This window comes from Helianthus annuus, chromosome 8, assembly GCF_002127325.2.
Source record: "Helianthus annuus cultivar XRQ/B chromosome 8, HanXRQr2.0-SUNRISE, whole genome shotgun sequence".
NCBI lineage: Eukaryota > Viridiplantae > Streptophyta > Magnoliopsida > Asterales > Asteraceae > Helianthus > Helianthus annuus.
In genome coordinates, this window is record NC_035440.2 from 27457125 (window position 1) to 27484713 (window position 27589).

A 27589-nucleotide genomic window follows, 5' to 3' on the forward strand; every position below is an offset into this window, starting at 1 on the left:
TTAAAAAGGCGATTTGGAGCCATTTCCGGGTTTTGAAGGAAAAGCTGATGTTTTTAATATTCCAGAAGGCTCAAAATAATTTATTTATCATAACAAATCAGTAGAAAAAGGTTTGAGGTCAAAAGGATTTATAAAACTCATTTTATAGCCTAAAAGGGCAAAACCGGCAATAACCGAAATAAGCTTAAAACCCTAAGTTATGCTGCCTAAAAATAAATAAAAATCTCCAAAAATCCCAAAATATTAGTTTATATCAGTAGGTAATAAGTTTTGTATAAAAATTTGGATTTAGATAGTCTATATGCTAATTATGCCAATTAATTACTAAGAATGCTTCTAATTACGCTAATGAGCATAACTCTAAATCTAGACCTCAAACTAATGTAAAATTTTAAGTACAAGTTCATAAATCAGTAACTAAGATATCTAATCTTTTACATTTTCAAAAATCACATTTTAAGGTCATTTAGGCATATTGGTCAACATACGAGCATTTAACGGAAACTTGCATGATAATTAGACAACTAGTGAACCAAGCCGTATAATCACAGAGGGTTATACTAACATGTAACTAGGTCCAAAAGAAGCTCTAAGGCAATCCTAAACTTGGCTTAAACGGGTCAGAACTGAAAGTCAAAGCATAAGTCAAACTATGCGACTTTCGGCTCCAAACCGATCCTAAACTAAAAATTGTCAGGGTGAACATGTTTAGACATGTTCTTACATTATTTACCAAGTTATATTAATGATAAAATAGGTTGCATGGATCCTACATTGCTAATTATGTATTAATTTGAAAATGAGCATTCTGTTGACTTTTTAAAGTAAGCTTTGACCCGACAATTGACATAGTTAGAGTGGGAATCTGAGAGTACCATTTTAAGGGTTTATTACCCACATAATTACCCGCTCATAGGTATTTTTAATTCGAGATTTGACTAAATAAATTATGAGTAATCTCGAAGTCAAACTTTAATTACGACAGTTTGACTTTTAGCTAATTAACTAAGCTAAACTGGATTAGGAAGGGTTAAGGGTACTTACAAGAGTCCTAATTACGACTAGGGATCACTAGGAAGCTTGAGGTTGATCAGAGGAGCTCCAGAAGTGAAGTTGTGAATGCTTCAAATGCAAGTGCCCAAATGTTTCAACTTACATTTTCTTATATAGCGGTTTTGATCACACAAGATGATGCCAAAGAGGTCTATGCTTGTTTCCAGATCAAGACAAGTGCCCCTATTGAATGTAAACTGGTTGGTGCAGCCCCTGGTATGTAAAAACAAGGTTTTGAGTCGGTTTAACAACTTTAACAGGCAGCTGCCATTTTTTTTCGAATCAGATGACCCCTCGCATCACGCGTAGGTCCCCTAAGGAGCCTACGCGTAGCGCGACGCCCTTGTGAACGAATTTCAACTTTCCAAATTTGCTGTTTTGGTCCCTGGTCCTTCTAAACGAGGTTTTAACTTTATTTCTTGCAATTTTAACCCTCTAACTTGACTTTTAAGGGCTCCAAGACATATACAAACTTGGTTAAGTCCTTGATTAACTTTGTGATCACCCGTAAGGCCTTAAATTGCAACGTTGACGCTTTTAACCCTTTGTACACGAATTTTATCATAACTTTCTCATACGATAACGAAACTTTATGAATTTTTTATCACACATTCTAGTGAGCATAATTTATCGTTACAAAGCTTCGGGTTTGCCAAAAGGTCACTCAGAGGTATACTTTAAACATGTTGACACATTTAGCCCCTGTAGTTTGTAATCTCTCACTTTCTTTCATATTTAGCTCCGTATGATCCATGATTTATTCATTTGAAGGTATAAACATCTTGTAGGGCTATTTTAAAATATATATATCCATTGTTGACACTTGAACCCTTATATTCACATAGTTTCCTTGTTTGTAAACTTTAGTCCATCTTAAAGTATTCTTTCACACGTTCAAAGCTTACAACACGTGTCAATACATTATTGGACATGAATTTTTTGAGGTGTTACATCCTCACCCCCTTAAAAGAAATCTCGACCTCGAGATTTGCTAGAACAAATAAGGGTATTTCTCCTTCATGGTGGACTCTAACTCCCACGTATATTCGGGACTTCTGCGGGCATCCTATTTTACCTTGACAATAGGCACATGCTTCCTTCGAAGCTTCTTTACCTGTCGGTCCTCAATCGACACAGGTTTTTCAATTCCTTCAGGTAACGTCAGCATTGGAGCGTTGCTCAACTTCTGCTTCAAAATATCGAAGGATTCTTGCTGCTTAGGCCCCCAATTAAACTTGCTATTCTTGCGAGTGAGAAGAGTCAGGGGTGCTGCAATTCTTGAGAAGTTTTCGATGAATCGCCTGTAATATCCTGCCAATCCTAGGAAACTGCGAATCTCCGTAGGCGTCTTTGGCTTTTGCCAATCCATGATAGCTTCAATCTTAGCGGGATCTACTTGGATACCACGCTCGCTAACAACATGTCCAAGAAATTGGACTTCTCGAAGCCAGAATTCACACTTAGAAAATTTAGCATAGAGCTTTTCTTGATGGAGCAGTTTCAGAATACAATGGAGGTGCTTCTCATGGTCAGCTTGGCTCTTTGAGTAGATGAGGATGTCATCGATGAAGACGATGACAAATTTATCCAAATAAGGCTTGCAGACGCGATTCATGAGATCCATGAATGCGGCAGGTGCATTAGTGAGCCCAAAAGGCATCACTAGGAACTCGTAATGACCATAACGAGTCCTAAATGCCGTCTTGTGTACATCTTCATCTTTGACCTTTAATTGGCGATAGCCTGACCTCAGATCAATCTTGGAAAAGTAGCTTGCTCCTTGAAGCTGATCGAACAGATCGTCGATCCTGGGCAAAGGATACCTATTCTTGATAGTGACCTTATTAAGATCACGGTAATCGATGCACAAATGCATCGACCCATCTTTCTTCTTGACAAACAGGATTGGTGATCCCCATGGAGACAAGCTAGGTCTAATGAAACCTTTGGCTAGCAAATCATCTAACTGCATCCTCAATTCCTTCATCTTTGTTTGTGCCAACCTATAAGGTGCTCTTGCAATAGGCGCTGCTCCTGGAATGATGTCGATTCTGAACTCTACTTGTCTATCTGGTGGCAAACCAGGTAGTTCTTCCGGGAAAACTTCGGGGTATTCAGAGATGACTGGGATATCTTCAAGCTTGGGCTTCTGCTCATTGATAGTCACTTGTGCCATATAAATGACACAAACCTTTTTTAAGCATTTAGATGCTTTGAGCATAGACACCTACTCGGGTAACCCGTACTGGGTATCTCCTTGGATGGTAAGTGACTCACCAGACAGAGTCTTGATCACCACTTGCTTCTTGTTGCAGACGATCTGGGCTTGGTTATGCGATAACCAATCCATGCCTATCACTATATCGAAACCAGCTAACTTAAACAGAAGTAGGGACAAAGGAAAAGAGTGGTTCCTAATGGATATGACACATCCATCTAAAACAATCGAAGCGTTTCTATGGTTCCATCAGCTAATTCCGCTTCATACTTCACACTTAAGGCTTTAACAGGCATTTTCAACAACTCACAAAACTTATTATCTACAAACGATTTATCAGCTCCTGAATCAAAAAGTACTCTTGCGTAGACATCATTAATTAGGAAGGTACCTGTTATCACATTGTCGTCCTGAACAGCTTCCTTCGCATCCATGCGGAAGACCCTTGCATTGGTCTTCTTTCCTTCTTCAGCTTTCTTTGCAAACTTTGGGCAATTTGTCTTAATATGTCCTTTTTCATTGCAACTGTAGCATGTTGCATCTTTGATCTTCTTACAATCTAGGGTCTTGTGCTCCGAAGACTTGCAAATCCCACATATCTTTGGCTGAGATTGGGATTTTGACTCAAACCTGCACTTCCCAAAATGGTGCTTCTTACAAACCTTACACTTGGGCTTATCCCCAGATTGATGCCCATCCTTCCTAGATTCAGACCCCTTCTCGTGGTCATGGTTTCCCTTGTACTTTTTGTTTGACCGACGTGAATTGTCATCATCACGCTATATCTTCTCGGCATCCGTGTTCCTCAGCGATCTCTGCCGGACCGCGTCCAAAGTGAGGGACAAGGATATATCAGCTACAGACCTGAACACAGTTGGCCGAGAGGCCTTCACACTTGCCTTGATCTCCGGGGCTAAACCCCCTATGAAATGAGCTATTCTTTTGGGTTCCGGGGTCACAAGATAAGGAACCAACCTTGACATAGTATTAAAGCTCGTAAGGTAAGCTTGGCAATCCTGGTTCTTCATAACCAATGATAAGAAATCAGACTCGATCTTTTCCACCTCATGCTGAGGGCAATAGTTTTCCTTGATAAGAGCGACAAATTGATCCCATGTCATATTGTATAGTGGAATCTTCCCAGTAGCTTGAATCAACGATCTCCACCAGGCTAGGGCCTCACCCTTGAAAGACTGGGATACAAACTTCACGATATCCCTTTCAGCACATCCACTTATATCTACCACAGTGTCCGTCTCATCCAACCAAGTCATGCAATCCACAGCCCCTTTCTTCCCAGTGAAATCTCGGGGCTTACATGAAACAAAGTACTTGTATGTGCAACCCTTGGCACGAGGCTTATCATCAAATACAATCTTTTTGGATGGAATACTGTTTTCGTTTGAGGAATGTCGATCATCATCTTTCTTAGGTTCCTCTTTCTTAGGCTTAGGTTGGATAGAGGGTGGCTTGTTGTGAGCCTCAGAATGAGTCTTGGGTTTAGAATGCGATGTAGATAGGGTCCTGCTTCGAGTCCCAGAAGACTCACTGTTTTGCCGATCCAAAGCCCTTGTAACAGCATTATCAACTAGTGCTTGCAACTCTGCACCAGTCAGCTGTATCCTAACATTATCGTGGTTTTCCACCGGATGACTATTCAATTCACCCGACGTATCCATGTAGCTTCAATTGCTACATATAGAAAATAATGGGCAAGGTTTTATTTAGAAATTTGTACAATATTATATGATTTATTAACCATGGTTTTAATAGCCATTTTAGGTTAATTTGTTAATTATTTTTTGTTCAGGATCTTTATTATAATCCTATATTTTAATTTAACAATAGCACAAAACGGCATAGTCACAGAGACAAATTTAATATATAAACCAAGACTTTTACGGAGTCAAGTTATTAAGGCTTTAATTAAAGTTTATTGCCTGATTCTAGACAGGGAGTTATAAGCTACTACTGTCTTTAGTCAAAAAAGGACATTAGTTATAGCCCGTAGGCACTTCATCCTTAAGGGATGGTTTGATAATTAAAGGAATTTTAAATAACCCAATTAAAAGATGACCTATGTGATTTTATCGCATCACAGTTTGTCATGAATGTTAACATGCTTTCAAATGTTAACAAGAATTGGAATCTTTTGTGTAGGTTCTGCCATCTTGGCCATGTCTGCAGCGACACGTAGGCTAGGTTTTACCTTTAAGATTCTTTTAATAATTAACGCAGAACATTCCAAAATTGAGATGTTAATATGGATCTGAACCTAATTATGGCACTACCATCTTCGCCTTGTCTTATGATAACAGATGGCTAGGTCTTGTCCTTTTTAGATTTTGCCATTTTAATATAATGGTAGATTTTTTAATAATAAAATTTATTTTCATTTATTTTATTTTTATGTTTCATGCACATAGTTAATAACAAACAAAATGAAAATTTAAATTAAACATCTCATTAATAAATTAAACAAGTACATCTTTTGCCCTAAACGGGACTTCTACCAAATAACATGCCCACGCATGGGCGAAACAAACAACAAACCCACGCAGGGGTTAACAAAAGACATGCCCACGCAGGGGCAGAGTACAAAAAGACAAGCCCACGCAGGGGCTGAGTACTGAAGCAAAAGTCCACGCAGGGACTTGATTACAACTAAATAAAATAAACAACAAAAGGTCTTCAATTACCCCTTCTCTTGGACTTCCCTTTGATCAGGTCTGACAACCCCTTGAAGAAGGTGTTATTGCGCTCCGTTTGAATTTCCCATTCACATCGGTCCAATCTTTCAAGGACTTCTTGTTGGCGCTCCGGCGGGATCAGTTGCGGCTGCAGCGGCTGATACAGAGGTTGAGGAGGAGGAGGTGGCGGACGCTGGTACCCATAAGTTGGGTAACTAGTAGTCCAAAGGCCACCATAGGGTCCCTCTGGGTGACGAGCATTGTAGTCCCATGCCTCCTGGTATGGGTCCACATTGGCATAATCGTAATGGGTATGAGCTGGCTGCTCAAAAGGGTTATACGCCGCTGAACCGGCGTAGGCAGGGATTGGGTTATCAAAACCCAATGGTGGCACCACAGGTGCAGGGTTCGCCTCCGTGATGGGGTTTGATGGTCCCCCCATCTGCGGGTCTTCTTCTTCTTAGAGTGGCGGATAATGGCTGCCACTCGAAGGCTGAGGAGTGCTGATGCGGACTCCTCCTTGCACGGACATCCGTGCGTTTGACCTTCTCCACCTCGGTGGTTCCAGAAGCGGCTGATCCACTGGAGGAGGTGGTGGCGGAGTGACTGCCACAAATCGGGAATCCTCGGAAGGATCCTGCTGCTGCTGCTGCTGCTAGTACGGAGACGAGTGTTCGGATGCGGTAAAATACCAGTCCCACTGGTTGAATCTCGCCTGGTAGCTGTCAGGACCACGGTAAGGTGATCCATGAAAAGATGACCCCTCGGAGATTTCGATGGGGTGGTTCGGGGTCCCGGTTGCAGGCTCCACGGGATCCGTATCTTCATCCATGTCGTCATTACCCGAAAAATGATCTTCGGGTCCTAGTGGGTTAAAACCCACGGGTTCTTGGATGAAATTAGCCGGGTTGAACCGACTTTGAAAAGCATGGGTAGGGTCACCAAAAGAATGGTGCGAGTTTGACCGCTGCAACGGTATAAAGGAAGGCGGAGGGTTGACGGTCTCGTTTTCGGATTGCAACCCAAAAGAATGTAAGTAAGAAGGTGAGGAACTTAGGGAGACTGATCGCCTCCCGGGTTCAACGTAAACCCTCCATGGCTCCTGAGGGCTAGTGCCCATTGTGATCGAGGGTGTACGCCGGTGAGAAGGCCCGCCTTCATGGTCGTGGCTAGTAAATGGAGCCTTACCTCGTCCTCGTCTCATCCTGGGCGGCATTCTTAAACCTGCAAACATAATTAAGATAACAACAAGAATATATATAAAATAATAGACAAAATAAAACAAAAACAGAATTTGTTCTATGTTCTTTGTCTAGACTCGGAACTCGAGGAATGTTCAATTTGTGCACTGAGATTAAACACAAAAGGCTAGTGTTTTATTCACTCAGTGTTGGCTCTGATACCAACCTGTCACACCCCAAATTTCCACGTGTGACCGGTGGGCCCGGTGGGGAGTATCGTGACGTAGTTGATATCATCATAGTCAAACAACACAAATTTAATATGCACAGCGGAAGCAAAAGATAGATTTATTTCAACCGAATAATTATTGTAATATAAAGTATCACAAGCAGTTGAAATAGATCCACAGGCGGATCAAAAGATAAAAGAAACATGTACAATAGATTTATTAGCATCGAAGCTTGCGAGACTCTAAGCGATGCTAAGGAGAGGCCAGCCTATTACGCGTAGTACCTGCACTTAATCTTTTTGGGAAAATACGTCAGTTTACACTGGTAAATACAATTTAACTGACTCATTTTGAAAATGTTTAAGAAAATTGATTTGAATGCACATGGCACAAAAAGATTTTTTATAACTTGGGATAATTATTTAAATATAATACTTGTAAATAATTACATGTTTATTTTGCGTCTAGTAGCCCGGTTCATGCCGGGTTAAAGATTAATAGACACACCACATAGTATAGTCCCGCGACGGGAAACCAGCGGTTATACCTTGATAATTTTAAATGCACTGACGGGTGTACGCCGACACCGTGTGCTAAGGTCGTGGCCATTCTTTGAATGATGCCAAGGATATCCGGGACATGGTCATTAAACTCCCAAAGGCATTAAACAAACAAAATAAATTTTTAAACGGGTCATCTTGATAATACTTAACCACTAATCGATTAAGGTCAAATGCCCGACCAAGCGGTATTTTATATACCGTACCCCAAGCCCGTATAGGGAAAATAAGTTAAAACTATTTACCTGAGCAAGTACAGTCACAATAAGCAAGTGCAAATATCTTTTACTGGATCTCCTATTCTGGAACGAAGGGTTATAATAACCTATTAGAATCCTAACGGGTCTTTAATTTAGCCTAAGCTTAGACCGGTTAGTTTTAAAGAAAGAATACGGTTCAATCGCATGGAAGGCGAAGACCGGATTAGAATGTGGTTTTGACACAACAAGTTTGGAGACTTGCATAACATGGGTAAACTAAACACATTCTGGATTTTGAGACAATAATGATATGGTTTAACCCGTTTCGGCTAATATATGCAAACTAGTTACATAAGCCGATCTGAACGCGTAAAGTGCGTAACGAGTAACCATATGAATCATATACAAGTTCCCTGAGTTAATATCCACTAAATATGTTGGGATATCAGTAAGATATGTCCTATTATGCCCAAAGTGATTTTTAACTCAAACTATGCCCCAAAAGGGCATTTTAGTCATTTTAAAGGGTATAAAAGAGTTAAATTTGAAATCTGAGTTACAGGTCTGGTTTATTTAGTAAATATACTTAATTTGATAGGTTATAACAGTAGGGTATCAAATATATGTGAATTTTATTAATTATAACCTTATTATGCACCGAAGGGGCATTTTGGTAATTTCACATAAGCCTAAAAGGTTAAAACTGGAAGTCTGAGTTTAAAACCTTTGTTTACTGTTATAATATAAAAATTTATTGAATATATCAGTAGGTATCAAACCTTCTATATATAAACTAGTTTTGATACATACTATGTCGTAAAAATGCTTAAAAGGGCGATTTAGAGCCATTTCCGGGTTTTGAAGGAAAAGCTGATATTTTTAATATTCCAGAAGGCTCAAAGTAATTTATTTATCATAACAAATCAGTAGAAAAATGTTTGAGGTCAAAAGGATTTATAAAACTCATTTTATAGCTTAAAAGGGCAAAACCGGCAATAACTGAAATAAGCTTAAAACTCTAAGTTATGCTCAGCATAAAAATAAATAAAAATCTCCAAAAATCCCAAAATATTATTTTATATCAGTAGGTAATAAGTTTTGTATAAAAATTTGGGTTTAGATAGGCTATATGCTAATTATGCCAATTAATTACTAAGAATGCTTCTAATTACGCTAACGAGCATAACTCTAAATCTAGACCTCAAACTGATGTAAAATTTTAAGTACAAGTTTATATATATCAGTAACTAAGATATCTACTCTTTTACATTTTCAAAAATCACATTTTAAGGTCATTTGGGCAGAATGGTCAACATACGAGCATTTAACGGAAACTTGCATGATAATTAGACAACTAGTGAACAAAGCCGTATAATCACAGAGGGTTATACTAACATGTAACTAGGTCCAAAAGAAACTCTAAGGCAATCCTAAACTTGGCTTAAACGGGTCAGAACTGAAAGTCAAAGCATAAGTCAAACTATGCGACTTTCGGCTCCAAACCGAGCCTAAACTAAAAATTGTCAGGGTGAACATGTTTAGACATGTTCTTACATTATGTACCAAGTTATATTAATGATAAAACAGGTTGCATGGATCCTACATTGCTAATTATGTATTAATTTGAAAATGAGCATTCTGTTGACTTTTTAAAGTAAGCTTTGACCCGACAATTGACATAGTTAGAGTGGGAATCTGAGAGTACCCTTTTAAGGGTTTATTACCCACATAATTACCCACTCATAGGTATTTTTAATTCGAGATTTGACTAAATAAATTATGAGTAATCTCGAAGTCAAACTTTAATTACGACGGTTTGAGTTTTAGCTAATTAACTAAGCTAAACTGGATTAGGAAGGGTTAAGGGTACTTACAAGAGTCCCAATTACGACTAGGGATCACTAGGAAGCTTGAGGTTGATCAGAGGAGCTCCAGAAGTGAAGTTGTGAATGCTTCAAATTCAAGTGCCCAAATGTTGCAACTTAGATTTTCTTATATAGGGGTTTTGATCACACAAGATGTTGCCAAAGAGGTCTATGCTTGTTTTCAGATCAAGACAAGTGCCCCTATTGCATGTAAACAGGTTGGTGCAGCCCCTGGTATGTAAAAACAAGGTTTTGAGTTGGTTTAACAGCTTTAACAGGCAGCTGCCATTTTTTTCGAATCAGATGACCCCTCGCTTCACGCGTAGGTCCCCTAAGGAGCCTACGCGTAGCGCGGCGCCCTTGTGAACGAATTTCAACTTTCCAAATTTGCTTTTTTGGTCCCTGGTCCTTCTAAACGAGGTTTTAACTTTATTTCTTGCAATTTTAACCCTCTAACTTGACTTTTAAGGGCTCCAAGACATATACAAACTTGGTTAAGTCCTTGATTAACTTTGTGATCACCCGTAAGGCCTTAAATTGCAACGTTGACGCTTTTAACCCTTTGTACACGAATTTTATCGTAACTTTCTCATACGATAACGAAACTTTATGAAACTTTTATCACACATTCTAGTGAGCATAATTTATCGTTACAAAGCGTCGGGTTTGCCAAAAGGTCACTCAGAGATATAATTTAAACATGTTGACACATTTAGCCCCTGTAGTTTGTAATCTCTCACTTTCTTTCATATTTAGCTCCGTATGATCCATGATTTATTCGTTTGAAGGTATAAACATCTTGTAGGGCTATTTTAAAATATATATATATCCATTGTTGACACTTGAACCCTTATATTCACATAGTTTCCTTGTTTGTCAACTTTAGTCCCTCTTAAAGTATTCTTTCACACGTTCAAAGCTTACAACACGTGTCAATACATTATTGGACATGAATTTTTCGAGGTGCTACATCCTCACCCCTTTAAAAGAAATCTTGACCTCGAGATTTGCTAGAACAAATGAGGGTATTTCTCCTTCATGGTGGACTCTAACTCCCACGTATATTCGGGACTTCTGCGGGCATCCCATTTTACCTTGACAATAGGCACATGCTTCCTTCGAAGCTTCTTTACTTGTCGGTCCTCAATCGACACAGGTTTTTCAATTCCTTCTGGTAATGTCAGCACTGGAGCGTTGCTCAACTTCTGCTTCAAAATATCGAAGGATTCTTGCTGCTTAGGCCCCCAATTAAACTTGCTATTCTTGCGAGTGAGAAGAGTCAGGGGTGCTGCAATTCTTGAGAAGTTTTCGATGAATCGCCTGTAATATCCTGCCAATCCTAGGAAACTGCGAATCTCCGTAGGCATCTTTGGCTTTTGCCAATCCATGATAGCTTCAATCTTAGCGGGATCTACTTGGATACCACGCTCGCTAACAACATGTCCAAGAAATTGAACTTCTCGAAGCCAGAATTCACACTTAGAAAATTTAGCATAGAGCTTTTCTTGATGGAGCAGTTTCAGAATACAATGGAGGTGCTTCTCATGGTCAGCTTGGCTCTTTGAGTAGATGAGGATGTCATCGATGAAGACGATGACAAATTTATCCAAATAAGGCTTGCAGACGCGATTCATGAGATCCATGAATGCGGCAGGTGCATTAGTGAGCCCAAAAGGCATCACTAGGAACTCGTAATGACCATAACGAGTCCTAAATGCCGTCTTGTGTACATCTTCATCTTTGACCTTTAATTGGTGATAGCCTGACCTCAGATCAATCTTGGAAAAGTAGCTTGCTCCTTGAAGCTGATCGAACAGATCTTCGATCCTGGGCAAAGAATACCTATTCTTGATAGTGACCTTATTAACATCACGGTAATCGATGCACAAAAGCATCGACCCATCTTTCTTCTTGACAAACAGGATTGGTGCTCCCCATGGAGACGAGCTAGGTCTAATGAAACCTTTGGCTAGAAAATCATCTAATTGCGTCCTCAATTCCTTCATCTCTGTTGGTGCCAACCTATAAGGTGCTCTTGCAATAGGCGCTGCTCCTGGAATGATGTCGATTCTGAACTCTACTTGTCTATCTGGTGGCAAACCAGGTAGTTCTTCCAGGAAAACTTCGGGGTATTCAGAGATGACTGGGATATCTTCAAGCTTGGGCTTCTAAAACAGTCGAAGCGGTTTCTATGGTTCCATCAGCTAATTCCACTTCATACTTCACACTTAAGGCTTTAACAGGCATTTTCAACAACTCACAAAACTTATTATCTACAAACGATTTATCAGCTCCTGAATCAAAAAGTACTCTTGCGTAGACATCATTAATTAGGAAGGTACCTGTTATCACATTGTCGTCCTGAACAGCTTCCTTCGCATCCATGCGGAAGACCCTTGCATTGGTCTTCTTTCCTTCTTCAGCTTTCTTTGCAAACTTTGGGAAATTTGTCTTAATATGTCCTTTTTCATTGCAACTGTAGCATGTTGCATCTTTGATCTTCTTACAATCTAGGGTCTTGTGCTCCGAAGACTTGCAAATCCCACATATCTTTGGCTGAGATTGGGATTTTGACTCAAACCTGCACTTCCCAAAATGGTGCTTCTTACAAACCTTACACTTGGGCTTATCCCCAGATTGATGCCCATCCTTCCTAGATTCAGACCCCTTCTTGTGGTCATGGTTTCCCTTGTGCTTTTTGTTTGACCGACGTGAATTGTCATCATCACGCTTTCTCTTCTAGGCATCCGTGTTCCTCAGCGATCTCTGCCGGACCGCGTCCAAAGTGTGGGACAAGGATATATCAGCTACGGACCTGAACGTAGTTGGCCGAGAGGCCTTCACACTTGCCTTGATCTTCGGGGCTAAACCCCCTATGAAACGAGCTATTCTTTTGGGTTCCGGGGTCACAAGATAAGGAACCAACGTTGACATAGTATTAAAGCTCGTAAGGTAAGCTTGGCAATCCAGGTTCTTCATAACCAATGATAAGAAATCAGACTCGATCTTTTCCACCTCATGCTGAGGGCAGTAGTTTTCCTTGATAAGAGCGACAAATTGATCCCATGTCATATTGTACAGTGGAATCCTCCCGGTAGCTTGAATCAACGATCTCCACCAGGCTAGGGCCTCACCCTTGAAAGACTGGGATACAAACTTCACGATATCCCTTTCAGCACATCCACTTATATCTACCACAGTGTCCGTCTCATCTAACCAAGTCATGCAATCCACAGCCCCTTTCTTCCCAGTGAAATCTCGGGGCTTACATGAAACAAAGTACTTGTATGTGCAACCCTTGGCACGAGGCTTATCATCAAATACAATCTTTTTTTGGATGGAATACTGTTTTCGTTTGAGGAATGTCGATCATCATCTTTCTTAGGTTCCTCTTTCTTAGGCTTAGGTTGGATAGAGGGTGGCTTGTTGTGAGCCTCAGAATGAGTCTTGGGTTTAGAATGCGATGTAGATAAGGTCCTACTTCGAGTCCCAGAAGACTCACTGTTTTGCCGATTCAAAGCCCTTGTAACAGCATTATCAACTAGTGCTTGCAGCTCTGCACCAGTCAGCTGTATCCTAACATTATCGTGGTTTTCCACCGGATGACTATTCAATTAATCCGACCTAGCCATGTAGCTTCAATTGCTACATATAGAAAATAATGGGCAAGGTTTTATTTAGAAATTTTTACAATATTATATGATTTATTAACCATGGTTTTAATAGCCATTTTAGGTTAATTTGTTAATTATTTTATGTTCAGGATCTTTATTATAATCCTATATTTTAATTTAACAATAGCACAAAAGGGCATAGTCACAGAGACAAATTTAATATATAAACCAAGACTTTTACGGAGTCAAGGTATTAAGGCTTTAATTAAAGTTTATTGCCTGATTCTAGACAGGGAGTTATAAGCTACTACTGTCTTTAGTCCAAAAAGGACATTAGTTATTGCCCGTAGGCACTTCATCCTTAAGGGATGGTTTGATAATTAAAGGAATTTTAAATAACCCAATTAAAAGATGACCTATGTGATTTTATCGCATCACAGTTTGTCATGAATGTTAACATGCTTTCAGATGTTAACAAGAATTTGAATCTTTTGTGTAGGTTCTACCATCTTGGCCATGTCTGCAGCGACACGTAGGCTAGGTTTTACCTTCAAGATTCTTTTAATAATTAACGCAGAACATTCCTAAATTGAGATGTTAATATGGATCTGAACCTAATTATGGCACTACCATCTTGGCCCTGTCTTATGATAACACATGGCTAGGTCTTGTCTTTTTTAGATTTTGCCATTTTAATATAATGGTAGATCTTTTAATAATAAAATTTATTTTCATTTATTTTATGTGTCATGCACATAGTTAATAACAAACAAAATGAAAATTTAAATTAAACATCTCATTAATAAATTAAACAAGTACATCTTTTGCCCTAAACGGGACTTCTACCAAATAACATGTCCACGCAGGGGCGAAACAAACAACAAACCCATGTAGGGGTTAACAAAAGACATGCCCACGCAGGGGCAGAGTACAAAAAGACAAGCCCACGCAGGGGCTGTGTACTGAAGCAAAAGTCCACGCAGGGACTTGATTACAACTAAATAAAATAAATAACAAAAGGTCTTCAATGACCCCTTCTCTTGGACTTCCCTTTGATCAGGTCTGACAACCCCTTGAAGAAGCCTCGAGTGTTACTACGCTCTGTTCGAATTTCCCATTCACATCGGTGCAATCTTTCAAGGACTTCTTGTTGGCGCTCCGGCGGGATCAGTTGCGGCTGCGGCAGCTGATACAGAGGTTGAGGAGGTGGCGGACGCTGGTACCCATAAGTTGGGTAACCAGTAGTCCAAAGGCCACCATAGGGTCCCTCTGGGTGACGAGCATTATAGTCCCATGCCTCCTGGTATGGGTCCACATTGGCATAATCGTAATGGGTATGAGCTGGCTGCTCAAAAGGGTTATACGTCGCTGAACCGGCGTAGGCAGGGATTGGGTTATCAAAACCCAATGGTGGCACCACAGGTGCAGGGTTCGCCTCCGTGACGGGGTTTGATGGTCCCCCCCATCCGCGGGTCTTCTTCTTCTTGGAGTGGCGGATAATGGCTGCCACTCGAAGGCTGGGGAGTGCTGATGCGGACTCCCCCTCGCACGGACATCCGTGCGTTTGACCTTCTCCGCCTCAGTGGTTCCGGAAGCGGCTGCTCCACTGGAGGAGGTGGTGGCGGAGTGACTGCCACAAATCGGGAATCCTCGGAATGATCCTGCTGCTGCTGCTGGTACGGAGACGAGTGTTCGGATGGGGTAAAATACCAGTCCCACTGGTTGAACCTCGCCTGGTAGCTGTCAGGACCACGGTAAGGTGATCCACGAAAAGATGACCCATCGGAGATTTCGATGGAGTGGTTCGGGGTCCCGGTTGCAGGCTCCACGGGATCCGTATCTTCATCCATGTCGTCATTACCCGAAAAATGATCTTCGGGTCCTAGTAGGTTAAAACCCACGGGTTCTTGGATGAAATTAGCCGGGTTGAACCGGTTTTGAAAAGCAGGGGTAGGGTCACCAAAAGAATGGGGCGAGTTTGACCGCTGCAACGGTATAAAGGAAGGCGGAGGGTTGACGGGCTCGTTTTCGGATTGCGGCGCAAAAGAATGTAAGTAAGAAGGTGAGGAACTTAGGGAGACTGATCGCCTCCCGGGTTCAACGTAAACCCTCCATGGCTCCTGAGGGCTAGTGCTCATTGTGATCGAGGGTGTACGCCGGTGAGAAGGCCCGGCTTCATGGTCGTGGCTAGTAAATGGAGCCTTACCTCGTCCTCGTCTCATCCTGGGCTGCATTCTTAAACCTGCAAACATAATTAAGATAACAAAAAGAATATATATAAAATAAAAGACAAAATAAAACAAAAATAAAATTTGTCATATGTTCTTTGTCTAGACACGGAACTCGAGGAATGTGCAATTTGTGCACTGAAATTAAACACAAAAGGCTAGTGTTTTATTCACTTAGTGTTGGCTCTGATACCAACCTGTCACACCCCAAATTTCCACGTGTGACCGGTGGGCCCGGTGGGGAGTATCGTGACGTAGTTGATATCATCATAGTCAAACAACACAAATTTAATATGCACAGCGGAAGCAAAAGATAGATTTATTTCAACCGAATAATTATTATAATATTAAGTATCACAAGCAGTTGAAATAGATCCACATGCGGATCAAAAGAAAAAGGAAACATGTTCAATAGATTTATTAGCATCCAAGCTTGCGAGACTCTAAGCGATGCTAAGGAGAGGCCAGCCTATTACGCGTAGTATCTGCACTTAATCTTTTTGGGAAAATACGTCAGTTTACACTGGTAAATACAATTTAACTGACTCATTTTGAAAATGTTTAAGAAAATTGATTTGAATGCACATGGCACAAAAAGATTTTTTATAACTTGGGATAATTATTTGAATATAATACTTGTAAAGAATTACATGTTTATTTTGCGTCTAGTAGCCCGGTTCATGCCGGGTTAAAGTTTAATAGACACACCACATAGTATAGTCCTGCGGCGGGAAACCAGCGGTTATACCTTGATAATTTTAAATGCACTGATGGGTGTACGCCTACACCCGTGTGCTAAGGTCGTGGCCATTCTTTGAATGATGTCAAGGATATCCGGGACATGGTCATTAAACTCCCAAAGGCATTAAACAAACAAAACAAATTTTTAAACGGGTCATCTTGATAATACTTAACCACTAATCGATTAAGGTCAAATGCTCGACCAAGCGGTATTTTATATACCGTACCCCAAGCCCGTATAGGGAAAATAAGTTAAAAGTATTTACCTGAGCAAGTACAGTCACAATAAGCAAGTGCAAATATCTTTTACTGGATCTCCTATTCTGGAACGAAGGGTTATAATAACCTATTAGAATCCTAACGGGTCATTAATTTAGCCTAAGCTTAGACCTGTTAGTTTTAAAGAAAGAATACAGTTCAATCGCATGGAAGGCGAAGACCGGATTAGAATGTGGTTTTGACCCGACAAGTTTGGAGACTTGCATAACATGGGTAAACTAAACACATTCTGGATTTTGAGACAATAATGATATGGTTTGACCCGTTTCGGCTAATATATGCGAACTAGTTACATAAGCCGATCCGAACGCGTAAAGTGCGTAACGAGTAACCATATGAATCATATACAAGTTTCCTGAGTTAATATGCACTAAATATGTTGGGATATCAGTAAGATATGTCCTATTATGCCCAAAGTGATTTTTAACTCAAAATATGCCCCGGAAGAGCATTTTAGTCATTTTAAAGGGTATAAAAGAGTTAAATTTGAAATCTGAGTTACAGGTCTGGTTTATTTAGTAAATATACTTAATTTGATAGGTTATAACAGTAGGGTATCAAATATATGTGAATTTTATTAATTATAACCTTATTATGCACCGAAGGGTCATTTTGGTAATTTCACATAAGCCTAAAAGGTTAAAACTGGAAGTCTAAGTTTAAACCTTTGTTTACTGTTATAATATAAAAATTTACTGAATATATCAGTAGGTATCAAACCTTTTATATATAAACTAGTTTTGATACATACTATGTCGTAAAAATGCTTAAAAAGGCGATTTGGAGCCATTTCCGGGTTTTGAAGGAAAAGCTGATATTTTTAATATTCCAGAAGGCTTAAAATAATTTATTTATCATAACAAATCAGTAGAAAAAGGTTTGAGGTCAAAAGGATTTATAAAACTCATTTTATAGCCTAAAAGGGCAAAACCGGCAATAACCTAAATAAGCTTAAAACTCTAAGTTACGCTCAGCCTAAAAATAAATAAAAATCTCCAAAAATCCCAAAATATTATTTTATATCAGTAGGTAATAAGTTTTGTATAAAAATTTGGGTTTAGATAGGCTATATGCTAATTATGCCAATTAATTACTAAGAATGCTTCTAATTACACTAATGAGCATAACTCTAAATCTAGACCTCAAACTGATGTAAAATTTTAAGTACAAGTTTATAAATCAATTAATAAGATATCTACTCTTTTACACTTTCAAAAATCACATTTTAAGGTCATTTGGGCATAATGGTCAACATACGAGCATTTAACGGAAACTTGCATGGTAATTAAAGAACTAGTGAACCAAGCCGTATAATCACAGAGGGTTATACTAACATGTAACTAGGTCCAAAAGAAGCTCTAAGGCAATCCTAAACTTGGCTTAAACGGGTCAGAACTGAAAGTCAAAGCATAAGTCAAACTGTGCGACTTTCGGCTCCAAACCGAGCCTAAACTAAAAATTGTCGGGGGAACATGTTTAGACATGTTCTTACATTATTTACCAAGTTATATTAATGATAAAACAGGTTGCATGGATCCTATATTGCTAATTATGTATTAATTTGAAAATGAGCATTCTGTTGACTTTTTAAAGTAAGCTTTGACCCGACAATTGACATAGTTAGAGTGGGAATCTGAGAGTACCCTTTTAAGGGTTTATTACCCACATAATTACCCACTCATAGGTATTTTTAATTCGAGATTTGACTAAATAAATTATGAGTAATCTCGAAGTCAAACTTTAATTACGACGGTTTGACTTTTAGCTAATTAACTAAGCTAAACTGGATTAGGAAGGGTTAAGGGTACTTACAAGAGTCCTAATTACGACTAGGGATCACTAGGAAGCTTGAGGTTAATCAGAGGAGCTCCAGAAGTGAAGTTGTGAATGCTTCAAATGCAAGTGCCCAAATGTTGCAACTTAGATTTTCTTATATAGGGGTTTTGATCACATAAGATGATGCCAAAGAGGTCTATGCTTGTTTCCAGATCAAGACAAGTGCCCCTATTGCATGCAAACTGGTTGGTGCAGCCCCTGGTATGTAAAAACAAGGTTTTGAGTCGGTTTAACAGCTTTAACAGGCAGCTGCCATTTTTTTCGAATCAGATGACCCCTCGCGTCACGCGTAGGTCCCCTAAGGAGCCTACGCGTAGCGCGACGCCCTTGTGAACGAATTTCAACTTTCCAAATTTGCTGTTTTGGTCCCTGGTCCTTCTAAATGAGGTTTTAACTTTATTTCTTACAATTTTAACCCTCTAACTTGACTTTTAAGGGCTCCAAGACATATACAAACTTGGTTAAGTCCTTGATTAACTTTGTGATCACCCGTAAGGCCTTAAATTGCAACGTTGACGCTTTTAACCCTTTGTACACGAATTTTATCATAACTTTCTCATACGATAACGAAACTTTATGAAATTTTTATCACACATTCTAGTGAGCATAATTTATTGTTACAAAGCTTCGGGTTTGCCACAAGGTCACTCAGAGGTATACTTTAAACATGTTGACACATTTAGCCCCTGTAGTTTGTAATCTCTCACTTTCTTTCATATTTAGCTCCGTATGATCCATGATTTATTCGTTTGAAGGTATAAACATCTTGTAGGGCTATTTTAAAATATATATATCCATTGTTGACACTTGAACCCTTATATTCACATAGTTTCCTTGCTTGTCAACTTTAGTCCCTCTTAAAGTATTCTTTCACATGTTCAAAGCTTACAACACGTGTCAATACATTATTGGACATGAATTTTTCGAGGTGTTACAATTAGTTGAACATGTCTAAGCATGTTCAACCCGACAATTCTAAGTATAGGCTCGGTTCCCAACCGAAAGTCGCAAAGTTTGACTTTTGCATTGACTTTCAGTTCTGACCCGAATTAGCTTAGTTTAATTATGCCTTAGGGTTCCTTTGTAACCATATTATATGTTAGTATAACCCCCTGAAGTTATACTACATGATCCCTTAGAATTTAAGTTCATATGCATGTTTCCGTTATATGCCTAAAAGTTGACCGTTATGCCCTTTTGATATTAAAACGAGATTTTTGAAAATGTGAGAGGACAAAAACCTTGATTACTGATATTTAAGTATGTCCTAAAACGAGATTTTTGAAAACAACGAGATTTTTGAAAATGTGAGAGGACAAAAACCTTGATTACTGATATTTAAGTATGTCCTAAAAGTTTGACATCAGTTTACGGTCTAAAATGAGAGTTATGCTCAATATCGTAAACGAAGGCCTTTTTATTAATTAAACGGCATATTTGATATAAATCCTATGTAAACTCAATTTTTGACATCAAACCTTTTACCTACTGATGTAATACAATATTTTGGGATTTTTGGAAATTTTTATCAAATTTTAAGATGATTATAACATAGAGTTCTCGTATAGGCTCGGTAATTGACGATAACGCTCTTTTTGTTAATAAAATGAGTTTTATACATCCTTTTCATGTCAAACCTTTTTCTATTGATTTTATATAATAAATAAGTTATTTTAAACTATAAGGGCTGGTCAAAATCTCAGATTTCACTATTTAAACCGAATATCGTCAAATACCGACTTTTATGCGATTTAGGCGCATAGTATGGTTTGAAACCATATTAGACACCTAAAGCTTGATACTTACTGATGTTATGAATAAATTTTTATACTTTAATAGTAAATAAAAGTTTTGAACTCAGATTTCCAAAATTAACCCTTAAAGCAAATGTGAAATGACCAAAATGCCCCTGCGGTGCATAGTTTGGCTATGAATGACAAATTTCACATATGTGAGACATCTTACTGATATAACTTGATAAAATAAATATTTTTACTGATTATTTAGACCAGAAACTCAGATTTATTATTTAACCTCTTTTATAAACATTAAAATGACCAAAATACCCCTACAGGGCATAAATTGGTTTTAAATTCATTTTGGGCATAACGGAAGGTATCCTACTGATATCACAACATATTAAAAGCATATTAACTTTTGGAACATGTTCATGACTCTTTTGGTTACCCGTTATGCATTTTACGCGATCGGTAAGTTTTATGTAACTAGTTTGCATAAATTGACCGAAACGGGTCAAACCTTCTCATTTTCACTTCAAAATCCAGAATGTGTTTAGTTTACCCATATTATACAAGTCTTCATACTTGTCGGGTCTAAAACACATTCTAATCCGGTCTTCGCTTAGTGTTTTGAACTGTAAACCTTTCCTTAAAACAAGCCGGCCTAAGTTACGACTTAAATAAGACCCGTTAGGAATCTAACAGGTTAATAAAACCTTCGTTCCAGATTAAGAGCCCCAATAGAGGTACTTGTGCTTGCTGATTAGAATATACGGCTGAGTATAAATTGCATTTTAAGCTCAGGTAAATACTTTTAACTTATTTTTCGTTATACGGGCTTGGGATACGGTATTATAATAATACCGCTTGGTCGGGTATGTAGTTATTTAAATCGGATTGTGATTAATATATTTACGTAACCCGTTTTAATCTGTTTTGTTTAGTATATGGCCTTTGGGGGGGTTAATGACCATGTCCCGGATATCCTTGGCATCATTCGTTGAAATGACCACGACTTAGGCACGGGGTGTAGGCATACACCTGACAGTTGCATATGTAAAAATGGTAATCCACAATAAGGACTTTTCCTTGTGGGCATTATACTTGTGGTGTGTCAGTTAATCTTGTCCGGCTCTTCTAACCGGCCCTGACGGACGGCAAACATATAAATCTGTATACAAGATTATTTTTAAATATTTGTCCCAAGTTAAAAAGGATATTTGTGCCTTGTGCACTCAAATCAATTTTCTTAAACATTTTCAAAAGAGTCAGTTAATTGTATTAACCAGTGTAAACTGACGTATTTTCCAAAAAGATTAAGTGACAGGTACTGTACGTAATTGGCTGGGAGCTCAGGGCGTTAATAGGGAATCTTGCAAGTTCTAAACGTCTAAAGTCTGTTGAACAGTGTTCATCTTTCTGTTTTAAGATCCGCCTGTGGATCCATCTTACATTCTGTTGTAATATTGATGTTACTTTTGAATCGGTTTGTAATATATTTACTTTAGACTTCCGCTGTGCATTTGAATTGTGATTATTTGACTATGATGATATCAACTACGTCACGATACTCCCCACCGGGCCCACTGGTGATACGTGGAAATATTGGGGTGTGAGAAACGAAAGGGGTTAAGCTGATGTACGCCCTAAAGTTCGAGTTTGGGTGTTCGAACAATGAGTCAAAATATGAAGCGCTGTTGGTGGGGTTACAAATGGCGCATGCCATGGGAGCTACCCGGGTCGATGCATACGTGGATTCTTTGTTGGTAAATAGCTAAATCAATGAGACTTATGAAGCTCGCGACGAAACGATAGCCAAGTATCTGGCTAAAGCAAAAAGCCTTATCGCCCAATTTAATAACGTGAGCTTGACACATGTTCATAGAGGTCAAAACCAGATTACTGGCGCGCTTAGTAAGTTAGCAACATCAGGAATGGAGCATGAGGTTAAAATAGAGACGCTACACACCCCATCTACAGCGGAGGGGGAAGTGTCAGCCATGAGTACCGCAGATGGATGTTGGATGACACCCCTCGTAAAATATCTGACAAACGGGGAACTGCCAGCATCAAAAGGTTCATCAAGAAAGATCCAGGCCAAAGCCCTACAATATGAATTGCTGGGAGGAACGTTGTATCGGAAGTCATACCTAGGCCCGCTTCTGCGCTATGTCTCTCCCACAGAAGCGGAATATTTGATTAACGGAATACATGAAGGAATCTGCCGTATCCATGCTGGACCCCGTTCTGTAGCGGCCAAGATAACAACTGCCGGATACTATTTGCCTGGGATGCATGAGGATGCGGTGAAAGAATTAGGTAAATGCATGAGACGCCAACGTTATGCGCCGCAAACCTTGTGCCCCAAGAACAGTATGATACCAGTAACAACGTCATGGCCTTTCCAAAAATGGGCCATCGATATTGTGGGTCCTTTTCCCCCAGCCCTGGGTAAAGTCAAATTCCTTATCGTTGCAATAGATTATTTTACAAAATGGATTGAGGCTAAACCCTGGCAAAGATTGGGGCGGACAACGTCAAGAAGTTTCTCTGGGAACATATAGTTGTCGTTTCGGCTTACCGCTGTACTTGGTTAGTGACAACGGAACTCGGTTCGCTGATAAGACGATCCAGGAATGGTGCAAAGACCTTGACATACAAAAAATTTTCACCTCGGTGGCCCACCCCCAGGGCAATGGCCAGGTAGAAAGGGCTAATAGGAGTTTGCTGGACGGAATCGAAAAACGCCTTGATCGGGAAGGCGATTGTTGGGTGGACGAGTTACCGACAGTCTTATGGGCTCATAGGACAACGCCGAAATCAGGCAACAAAGAGACACCGTTTAGCCTAACTTACGGCGCAAAAGCAATGATTCCAGCAGAGGTTGGAATACAGTCATTAAGGCGTTTGACCACACAAGATAATAATGATCAACGCCTCTAGGAAATTCTCAACCTCTTTGAAGAACGGCGCGAAGCAGCGGCTATCAGCGAAGCGTGGTACAAGCGAGCAATGGCCAGTTATTACAACAAGAGGGCAACCGCTGTCAGTTTCCGGGTGGATGATTAGGTCCTAAGGGACAATGAGGTCAGCGGGGCAGAAAATACCAAAAAAGTGTTTTTTTTAGTTATGTAATGCTTTTATTTTTTAAATTATGTAATATTTTCTTATTAATGTTATGTTTGTTTTAGTATTAATGTTTTTTTTTAAATTAAATAGATTTTATATAATTTTGAATAACAAAATAATAATAATAAGTGTGTGCCACGTGTTGAATAACGTCACTCTTTCACGTCCCGTCCTACTCCTCCCGTTTTTGCATCACGCCACTTTTCTGACGAGTACTGACGTGACATCACATGTTGCATAACGCCCCCTTTTTAAACTCCCCGCTCCGTATAGTCTAAGTTGTAAGCGGTTTGATGAATAATATGTTACCGTATAGTCTAAGTTGTAAGCAGTTTGATGAATAATATGTTACAACCTTTAACATAATTTACTAATAGAACCGTAAAAATATGTACACCAAGTGTTTGATTATGTGTCTCAAAGAACTTGGTTTAAATTTGAAAACCATAAATCTATAATGATACATCAACATACATATGCTATTTCTTCCTCTGCTTTGTCTCACCCCATGTTTTTGAAATTCCTTTATTTGACTTCTGTATTATCATGTATTCACTACAGCAACTTCCGGGAAAATGTTACGGCTTTATGTAAATCTGAAAGGATCATTTGCTTGCTATCGGGCGTATAAATGTGTTATCATGGAACCATCAACTGTAGAAACAGACTCAAGTTCACTACTGCTCTCCTCAGAGTAAAAGGCTGGATGTTTAGGTTGAGGCAACACACTCTCACTGACCAGCATTAAAACCACTGATAACATAGTGGGCCTATCTTTTGCATGATTTTGCACACATAATAATCCAACATGTATCGATCTTAACACTTCAGGGATGACACAAGAGGCATGTAAAGATGCACTCATAAGTTCAATGGATCTGCCTTGTTTATAGAGTCTCCATGCCTGAATCAGATCAAACATATAAATTACCAAAATGAAATTGTTTAATGAAAAACATTAGTGAGTGTAACATACATGTCCAAGAAGGTTGTCATTATGATCATCATGAGAGAATTCTCTGTTTTTCCTACCACTCACGATCTCCAATACCAACACACCAAAACTATATACATCGGACTTTATAGAGAATCGTCCGTGTACTGCATACTCAGGAGAAATATAACCACTGCAAAGAACTTATTCATTAGGGGGAGTAGTAGCAAAAATAATTCAATACTCCGTAAATTATTGTTTAAGATTCTTACTATGTTCCCACAACTTTCTTTGTCTTAGTAGCAGTATCGGATCCTACAAACTTTCTAGCAAGCCCAAAGTCGGAGATTTTGGGGTTCATGTCACCATCTAAAAGAATATTACCTGCCTTGAGATCTCTGTGGATGATTTGAAGGCGGGAATCTTGATGTAGATAAAGAATACCTCGAGCCATCCCTTGTATAATATTAAATCGTTTTGGCCAGTCAAGCATCGAGCTCCTTGTTTCATCTGACACAAATGAATTACTTATGTAACACTAATTTGATATGAAAGCGTGAAAACAAGGTACTATATGAAATCATAGAGAGAGCCGAACCAAATAGATATAAGTCTAAGCTTTTGTTTGTCATGTATTCATAAACTAAAATCATTTCATTTCTGTGATTGCAGTATCCAAGAAGCTTCACGAGATTGCGATGCTGAAGTTTGGCAATACAAATGATTTCATTCTTGAATTCTTCAATCCCTTGCCGGGATGTTTCTGAGAGCCTCTTCACCGCTACCTCTTGTCCGTCTTCCAACACACCCTAAAATAACAAGGTTACAGTTTTTTGTTACACTTTGTAATACAAGTTCCTTTCTGTATTATGGTACCAATTAGTTACCTTGTAAACTGGACCAAAGCCACCTTCTCCAATCTTTTTGTTGATGTTAAAGTTATCTGTAGCCTTGACTATTTTATTTAGACTAAGTAAAGGTAGCTCGTCAATATCTTCCATCCACACACTATTATCCTTTTTATCAAGGGCATACCTATCTTCTACAAAATAACATGTGCAGTGTACAGTGTACATAAACATGCCAAGAATTATATAAGTTTCCAAAGTGTATAAAAACTACTTAAATTACCTCTTTCTTTCATATGAAGCCTTTTCTGTTTCTTTATACAAGCATATGCCACCACCAATAGAAGTAGCACAACAGATGTTGAAAATACCACGATAAATACTCTTTTCTTCTTGTTTAAGCTAGATGGGGAAAATTCTTTTCCTTCACGAACGATTAACAATAATGTTACAAGTCTATTAAGTTTATTACAACTCAAAAATAAGTTAAAATCTTAAAGGTGTACCTGCTAACTCAGAGGTAGCCAATTTTATATAAAGATCCTGGTTTTCATCATTCTCTGTGGTGTCCATAAGCTCATCAAACCAAAGCAAACACCCGCTTCCTCCATTTCTGATATCTGAATTTGCATAAGCCGTACAATTGCAGTTCATTCTGCAAGCCATCTCACATTCTTCAAGCGTCATGCTATTATCATACCATGAATGACGTGTGTCCGGAAATACAACTCCTGTAATTTTTTTAAAGCCAGACCCACTCCCACAATCTAAAGCTTGTTTACGTTCACACCCACTCGACCCATTTGCTCTATCCCATTCATCTGGGACCCGAGGCTTAAAACCTGCCATACAAGTACAAGGGGGGTACCTTTTAGTGTTGCAGCTTGCATATGGCCCACAAAGTCCATAACCACCACAACTATCTGTTGCTGCTCCAATAGTATGCACAACCCACTTTTGGGTTTGATCCATCCATCGCAAATGCACTGCAATGTCATCTGGCAACACGACGAGCCTTTGAACAACCGAATTTTTAAGCTCATATTTGGTATATATTTCCTTTTCGTTAAAAACAAATTGAAACGAGTAAATGGGATTTGGGTTTCCCATGTGTATAGCTTGAAATTTAAGACCATTCCATGGTCCATATCTCCGTCGTATAACCGAACCTTGTCTGTCAAACAGTTGTGGATATCCATTTGTGTCTAGCCAGTGTAAATATTCACCTGGTGCAGGATCATCTGCACTCTTCCATGGTGTTATAACCCGCTCTATTCCTGTTACTAAATCTTTTCCAAGTTTCATTCCTGGTAACCAGGTGTTACCTGGATGATCAAAACTTTGCCAGATTAGACTTTCGTCCTTGGTACTTTTATCCCACACAACAAGATTTCCAGTATCCAGAAGCTGCACCACCACCACTGTATTATTACTCATCGTCAAAACCATGGAATTGGATGACCAGATCACTGTATTGTCACCGCTGCGAATTAGTAGGTTTCCCTGTTCGCTAAGTTCGAGCATGCCTGAGTTATCTGTGATTGGTGTCTCCCTGTTAGCAACCCATACGACAGTACCCGTTGATATTTTCTTGTACCAGATCCCTACGTACCGATTCTTGGATTTTCCCGGGCTAAAGAACCCAAGTTCAAACATTTTATCATCTGATACTATTGTGTCTCCATCTTTAATAACTTGATTTGTAGATATGGTGTCTCGTGTTGCACAAGGTGACAGAAGCAAGAATAAGGCACATGAGAATAGTAGAATCATTGATCCAGTTTCCATTGATGTGGGTGTGAGATTTGGATGATGGTTGTGATATAAAGTAAACTTGACTCATCTTTTGGTCACCACCTTTGAAAATTTCCACCCATTATTAGGCACATGAAAAGTCCTTGTTCAGTTTGAACACTTTCTTTGTTTTGAATTTTCTCTATTATAAATAGAGAAAAGATAAATTACCCAACTCCGGTCAGCCTCTCTCCGGTCAGTAAATACTCCATGAAAATCAAGGAATTGAACAAACAAATTGGATTCATTCTCATCGTTTAGTTCCGTCGACTGATTCATCTTCTCCAATGCGAACATCACCAAAATGACAACAATCGGTCAGTCAACCATGATTCCCCAACGGAGTTTCCTGAAAATCAATCACCCAGCCGAAAACTGCCGGAGAGTCGCCGTTTTCTGTTATGATTGGTGGAACTGGTTACACAATTGAGAATTGGGAAAGGTGATTGA

At 39.2% G+C, this 27589-nt stretch overlaps 1 protein-coding gene across 2 annotated transcripts in view; it reads right to left on the minus strand.

Annotated features, from left to right (window-relative positions):
• Positions 1-27589, minus strand: part of LOC110872484 (G-type lectin S-receptor-like serine/threonine-protein kinase At4g27290) — a 72635-nt gene extending 45046 nt beyond the window's left edge. The window contains exons 1-7 of one of the 2 annotated variants that reach the window (XM_022185766.2): positions 25852-27589; positions 25629-25769; positions 25385-25539; positions 25096-25306; positions 24770-25007; positions 24540-24690; positions 23998-24467 (exon numbers count right to left, since the gene is read on the minus strand). In XM_022185766.2, the coding sequence (XP_022041458.1) occupies positions 24180-24467; positions 24540-24690; positions 24770-25007; positions 25096-25306; positions 25385-25539; positions 25629-25769; positions 25852-27133 (2466 nt within the window). In that variant the 5' untranslated portion in view covers positions 27134-27589 and the 3' untranslated portion in view covers positions 23998-24179. Of the gene's footprint in view, positions 1-23997; positions 24468-24539; positions 24691-24769; positions 25008-25095; positions 25307-25384; positions 25540-25628; positions 25770-25851 lie in introns of those variants that run through there. The other variant, XM_035976547.1, reaches the window with a different exon arrangement.